General features: G+C 38.7%; 1 protein-coding gene across 1 annotated transcript in view; it reads left to right on the plus strand.

The window, feature by feature from the left end:
• The window catches only part of tmc8 (transmembrane channel like 8), a 21,149-nt gene extending 14,778 nt beyond the window's left edge, over positions 1-6,371 (plus strand). Inside the window, exons 13-16 of the mRNA XM_015384306.1 lie at positions 678-829; positions 973-1,122; positions 3,116-3,194; positions 5,945-6,371. Coding sequence (XP_015239792.1) covers positions 678-829; positions 973-1,122; positions 3,116-3,194; positions 5,945-6,076 — 513 coding nt within the window. The 3' untranslated portion in view covers positions 6,077-6,371. The remainder of the gene's footprint in view (positions 1-677; positions 830-972; positions 1,123-3,115; positions 3,195-5,944) is intronic.
• The last annotated feature ends 857 nt before the right edge of the window (positions 6,372-7,228 follow it).

The raw sequence follows: 7,228 nt of genomic DNA on the forward strand, positions 1-7,228 counted from the left end.
CCTTCCTTCCTTCCTTCCTTCCTTCCTTCCTTCCTTCCTTCCTTCCTTCCTTCCTTCCTACATTTCCTCTTTCCTCTTTGCTTCCTTCTGCCCTCCCAATAAAAATATGTGTGTTATGTATGAAGTTAAGGGGAACGCTGATCTGTCCACTTCATAACTCAGTATTGGTAGTCCTTCCTATGACTCAGTACCCATGAAGTGGCCCTCGGCCTTAAAAAGGTTGCCAACCCCTGATATAAGGCATCCAGAATTCATGTTGTCACCATGAAGTGTAAACATAAATTAGTTAAAATGCGTAAATGTGATATTTACGGGGAAATACATGATTTAGCTTGAATTTTTCCAGTGTGTTCTTACTGCTGTTGTTCTTATTGCTAATGTAAGCTAAGCTTAGCTAAGCTAGCTACCTCCAAAGCAGCTGGGTTTACATGCATTAAGTAAATTATACTCTATCGTTTGTACTATCCACACAGATGTGTTCAAATGAATCTTAACATTCAGCAAAAGTATTTAAAAGTCCGTTTTGTAGTTGAATTCCAACATTTTCATTGGGAGCATTAAAGTGTGAACTCATTTTTGGCACAAATAGGACCTCGTATTAAAGCACAGGCAGCTATGAAATTAGCCTTAAATTGGTTCAATAGTGTTTATATCGCTGTCTGATTGTGTGTCTTCAGTTCAGTGTCCTGCGGTGTTGTGTGGCAGAACAGCGGATGTTTCGAGCCTCCAACTCTTCAGTTTTATTCCATTTCATGTTGCTGTTGGGTCTCCTAATGGCTGCAGCCGCACCAGTCTTGGACTATTACCAGTCTAAGCAACCAAACACCATGTACGTATTTTCCACGTTACTCTTTCACTCAGCATTTACAATCCAGATATTTTTAAGTAAAATATTTTTAATAGCTGGATGTCTGGTTAACCCTTTGTTGCAATTAATCACATTTATAAAGCTTTTCCTTTTTTGTTTTATAGCTCTAGGATCTCCTGTGGTCCATTTTTAAATCAAGAAAGTGTGTTTAATGTGACCAACAAATGTGTGAAAAGACTTCCCAGTTCAGCCCAGACTGCTATACGCTACCTGTCTTCTGAAGCCTTTGCCCTGCCTCTCCTGCTAGCCGAAATGTAAGTTATATTGGGTTAAATCACAAAGAGAACATCACTTTTACCTGTTTTAAAATTGGCTTGAGGGGGATAGAATCAATAAATACCACCTGTACCTCTTAATGTTTTTTTTTCCCTCCACACATTTTTTTATTATATAACCACAAACTTCAATTCAATTTAAATTCAGTTTATTTATATAATGCCAATTCACAACACTTTCATCATTTCATGGCACTTTACAGTTCACCAGATCATAAAGTCAAACTGGTTCAAAGTTTTCTGTCTAAGGAAAACCAGTTGATTGCATCGACTCATTGACTCGAAGGCAATCACTCACACTAAGCATGCTTGTAGCGACAGTGGAGAGGAAACACTCTGTTTTAACAGGAAGAACCCCCCAGCAGAACCAGGCTCAGTGTGAGCGGGGTTCAAGGAGATAGGAGCAGACATAAAGAAAGAAGCAGAGATACAAAAGGCAACTGTAAAAGGCGGCCCCATCCAGCAAACACACAGCAAGGCAAATGAGCTCCGAGCCAGCTGCCATTTCAGAGGATGAAGAGAGCCAATCCAGTTAGTCACAGTCAGAGAAACAGGACTACACTGAAAAACAGGCAGATTTCCAACATCTATAAAGAAATTTGTTGATGGCAGTACTCAGATTATCTGCAGTCATTGGGTGGATCAAAGATGGACAAGAAGCTGAGTACAGAAAGATGGTGAGCTGCTTTGTGGCATAGTGTGGAATCAGTCCTCTCATTCTGAATATCAACAAAATAAAGGACATGATTGTAGATTTCAGAAAAAATAGGAATAAGTTGAAACCTATTAACATCAAAGGAGAAGAAGTGGAGGTGGTGGAGGAGTGTAAATACCTTGGTGTTCACTTGCACAACAAGCTAGACTGGAGACAACTGTGAAGCCATCTACAAGAAGGGACAGAGCAGATTGTACTTCCTATGTAAGCTTAGGTTCTTCGGCATTTGGTACAAAATGCTACATATCTTCTGTAAGTCTGTTACGGAGAGTGTGATCTCTTCTTCCATGGGGTAGCAGCATCAGGGCTAATGACAAAAAAAACAATTCAGCAAGCTAATTAAGAAGGCCAGCTTTGGAACTCCTCTATAACCTCTGGAGAATATTTCAGAAGAATTCCTTGTAAAGTTAATGAAATTATGGAAAACAGTGAGCGTCCTCCTAGGATGAACAACAACAGAGTGTCGTCAGTAAGAAGCCTCTCCAGATCCGGTGCAAGACAGATCGCAACCGAAGATCCTTCCCACCAACAGCTATCATACAACACTTGTTTAAAAAAGAAAAACGTATGAGTTACTGCAACATTTGATTTCCCTTTGGGATTAATAAAGTATTTTTGAATTGAATTGAATTGGAAAAAAACAAAAAGCCCATCGTAAGTCTAGAGCAACGTTGTTTATCCAAACGTCAGGCTGGAGATTTGTCAACCCGAAAACAACTAATTGTGCGATAAAAAAATCTGTCCTCCTGTGTAAGGAATACTGAATTATGTTCTTTTTACATTTCCGCACAAGTGAGGCGGTATACATGGCAAACGTGACCAAAACAGCTCTAGTCAGATAACACCAGAACTAAACCTTTGGGCTACATATATGATGCATTGTATGGAAGCAAGCTAATACTACACAGCTGCAAGATTAAAATATAGAGGTGAGATTATCAGGGAAAATTGCCCATCATAGATGCTCTGCATCCAATCTGGGCTTGAAATATTTTTGCAAAGAATAAAAAGAAAACAGTTGTTGTATGAAGGCAGTGGACACATGTACTCAAAGAGATCTGCAGGTCTACTAGCAGAGAAAGTGTATTCTGCAAAGTATTGACAGTGGTCACACTTTGATGATCATATGCAAAGAATTTTGAAAACCCTTTTTCTTTTTCCTTGTACTTCCAAAGTAGGTGCTACTATAACGCCTGTGCAACAGCTATTCTCGGATCCACTGGTAAATAACCATGAAATGATGTTGTGTGTCCTCAGCATCCTCCTAACGTCATACGTGTCACGGGGACGCGCCAACCAGAGGGCAATTGAACGGCTTAAAGACATGCTGGTTATGGTAAGCACATAAATGGTGCTCCTTAGTTTGTTTAGCAATATCAAGGTTCCTACAGAGTCTTTAAATGTTAGAAGTGGATAGCATTGGACGTCATTTTACATTTTCAAACAAAATTGTGTTTTGAGCACGGATTTAAGAGTCTAGACAGTCTGTGGTCCACATATGAAAAGGTAAACTGTTCCCAACTATTGGGGGAGACATACAAACGCCGGATCAATCTACAGCAGGAACAGCTAAGATAAACTAGCTGGTTGTGGATGTAAAGAAGATTTATGATAGGGTCAGACATTTCAATAATTTAAAAGCAAGCAGTGAAATCCAAATATCAATCTAGAAATATAGAAAGTGCAGGACAGAAACTGGAACTAGAGATACCGCATTTGTTAATGATTTTTAGTTCTTGGTAAAAGAGCTGCTGCCTTCTGCGCAATTTGTAAATCACCAAAAAAAGACATGTTATACATGCATATCAAATAAGGTAATCGTGGTTATGTATTTATTGAGTTATTAAAGGAAAACAAATGTGCTTGATGCTTTCTTTTTTTTGTATCAATTATGAATTAAAGCAGCCAGCTCATCAGCTTTCAATGTTCTGCGAACCTTTCCAATGCCTTCGTGTGTTGCCCAAAAACCTTCTTTATTTTTCACCTCCTTAGACAATCATATGAATCTGATAGGCGTTTTAACCCTTTGAGCCCAGCGGGCCCAGTACAGTGCCCATCGGACACCTGTTCATGTTGATCTATTTATAAAAATGGCCAAAACACAGTCACATGGTGTTTCATCTACATGGCTTTCAAAATGGGGCTTTAAAATGTCTAAAACATGTTTCAAAATTATTTTTTCACAAATACTTTTTTGTTTTATTGCTGTGAAAACAAATAAGAATAGATTTAAAATTCGGCCTGACATGTCTGACTCTGCGGGAGTAATGCAACAGCAGCTATTCAGTTTTAGCCACACTCCCTAATGGCTGTCCTCATTGGAAACTCGAGGCTCAAACCTTTTCAAGGAGGAGTCGGAGGTAATTCTGCGACCATTTCAGGTGATGTAACCACTGTGCCAAAATCACATTTCCGCCTTGCACACTGCCCACTAAAACCTTTTTGAAACAAACATGCTTCAACTTATTTAGTCCAAATTTGATTGTGTTATAGCCAAGATACGGATCTATACAGTCCGAGGGTTCATCCGGAGTTTTAAATAGGGTTTCATGGTGCTTTGCAGTGTTTATTTTGGAAAAAACTTTGGCGAAACAAAATATTTCTCTTTTTCTTTGTGTCAACTATAAATCAGACATGGTGACATTTAAAATGGTGATTCCACCTGAAAAATATTCCTTAATGCCTTTCTGTCATACAAATACAAAAAATTGTATTTCAAATGTATAGTTTGGAAGCTGTACTTGCTTTAGTTCATATGCTCCTAAGAGCTCTGGTTGTTTTAAAAGGATAGCTCTGAAAAATTCCTAAAGTAAGGTTCTCAGTTATGAACGTCTTACTGGAAGGAAGATAACTTTCTTGCGTTTCCAGTAGCTATTATCCACATAAGCATCAGTTGTAAATAAAAGTCCTGTTTTCTTTGAAAAAAAAAATAAATGTAAAGGTGCTGTAGGAGATCTTGGAAAAATGGTTCCAGCAAGCTATATTTTTGAACATACACAACCCTGCCTCTCCCTTCAGACCACCCTTTGAAACCACACCTTCAAAACACATGAACGCGCATGCTTTCTGCAGCGCGTCTAGAGCAGCAGGAGCAGCGCTGATGACAGTTTATTAACACTTAAATTAACGTAAAATGCCGAAATGCCAATACGTGTTCGCTTTTATTATCCTGGTGCCTACAGTTTGGATTACGTATATGAAAAACGCCTTCCAGCCGGGCCAGAGGCTGCTGTTGAACGGGATTCCTAGTGACAATGCACCGCCGATGTACGGAGATCTGAGCGGCTTCGACAGAAATTATATTTGAAGGCAGGATGATAATCTGGATGAACTGACTGCACTGACAATATTTTCAGGTGGACTTTCTCACTTCAAAATAGATTCGAACTGCTTTTTACCCACTGATCACAGCGAATATAGCTGCCATTGTTACAGGCAAAGAAAGGATCGGGTCACCCTAACAAAGATGCTTCAGAACTAAACTTGTAAAAGCATCAAAAAGGAAGCAGCACACGCGTTTTTGCTGCTCTTGCTGCTTTAGGTGTGAACGTAGCATAACAGTGGCTAGCTTCCAGCCATGGCGTTCTGCACGAGCATTGGGGTGTCGTTTCGTTCATGTGTCAGGGTACGCGCACAGGGGGGAGGAACAAGCAGACGACCATGATTTACGTGTCAGGAACCAATCGTGTACAACGGACCGTCTTTTGTGATTGGTTGGGGTTATTGATTGATTTCTCACTGTAGCGGGACCTTTTATTTTAGTTTTACTTCCAGACCTTCTATTTCACTGGTTGCTAAGCGGCTGGGGAAAAATGCCTCAGAAAAGATCTCCTACTGCACCTTTAACTATGTTTTGGTTTTACAACACATTGTAAAAGCTGTTTTAAGTTTATTTTAAAGAGGTGATTACCATTGCCAGCATATGCTCTGAAAAACTACTTACCAAAATTGGACAATGAAAAAGGCAAGTTACACCGATCTCATTCATCTCCTGTCATTATTAAAGAAGTGATATAGATCCTATTTTATGAGGTTCTGCCCTGTTTGTGTTAATGCTGTGTTTGTATTCATGTTATCGTCCTACAGTGCAGCTCAGATAAGCGATACCTGGTGAAGCAGCACGCCACCATGCTGAGAGGTCAGAAGAACGCAAAGCGGGGCCGTCCTGTAGCCGTGGAGCAAAAGACGCCCCTCCCGTCTCACCTGGCAGCAGACTGACAGATGGATAATCAAACGACCTATTTTGTGAAATATTCAGAAAGAAAAAAAAGTGAACAATTGAAACCTGTAACCTTATTGTGTAAATCAGCATTCCCATCATTACAACCACTTACCTAACAATCATTTTATAAATCAGTGTCTATGATAAGTTAATTTGTACACTGCTTAAAAACCCTTTTTTTATGTATGTAAACATGGTTTATATTTGCATTCATTTATTTTATGTCTGAAATATATTTCTATATATCCTTTAAATGTTCTTGATTCATTAAACTCTACATTAAATATATGTTTTAATGCTTCTTGGATGGCATAATTGGATTAAACCAAACATTTCTCTCTTACGCTACAACAACATGTGTCCCAGGACTTTGCCCTGACATATTACAACTCATGCAGAAAAAATGCAACTCAAACTTTTCTTAAATTTATATTAGATAGTTTTAAGTTGGAGTTAAGATTAAACTAAGGAAAGAAAGGTAGAAAACCTAGGATGAGAAAGGGAAGGAGGGTGGTGTTATGTATGTTTAAAAGTTATATAAAGGTCATCCTATTTAAAAGAAAGGCAGTAAGAGGAAAAAATAACTTAAAGAAGGAGCAGAGAAGGAGGGATGAATAAAAGATTAAGATATGGACACACGGGATCTTATTCCAAACTGGTGACATAAAAAAGCAGGAATACATTCACTGTAAGAGGAAATAAAAATTTGGGGATATGAACAAAGAAAAGGATTTTTTTTTAATACAGTTGCCAAACTCACCAAGAGCCATAGCTAAGTTGAACCGTCCACCTGCTCTTAGAAGTCATGATTTTATGGGATTCTTTATAAATAAGATTGATCTTATTAAAAATAAGTTTATTAGCACTCCTCTATCCGCGTTTGTTTTGTCTCTGGAGGGTGGAGCAGCATCTGAGGTAGTCATGGAATCTGAAAGGGGTTTAGACTGCTTTGATCCAGTTGAACTTTCAGAGTTAGCAAAATTATTGTCTTCATCTAAGCCTTCACCTTGTATTTTCGATTCAGTATCAACCAGGTTATTTAAGGAGGTATTCCCTTTGATCTCCTCCATTTTAGACGTGATTAATCTATCTCTGTTACAGGGATATGTACCAAAGGCTTTTATGGTTGCTGTAATTAAACCTATGCT

This window comes from Cyprinodon variegatus, unplaced genomic scaffold (assembly GCF_000732505.1).
Source record: "Cyprinodon variegatus isolate N-32 unplaced genomic scaffold, C_variegatus-1.0 Scaffold310, whole genome shotgun sequence".
NCBI lineage: Eukaryota > Metazoa > Chordata > Actinopteri > Cyprinodontiformes > Cyprinodontidae > Cyprinodon > Cyprinodon variegatus.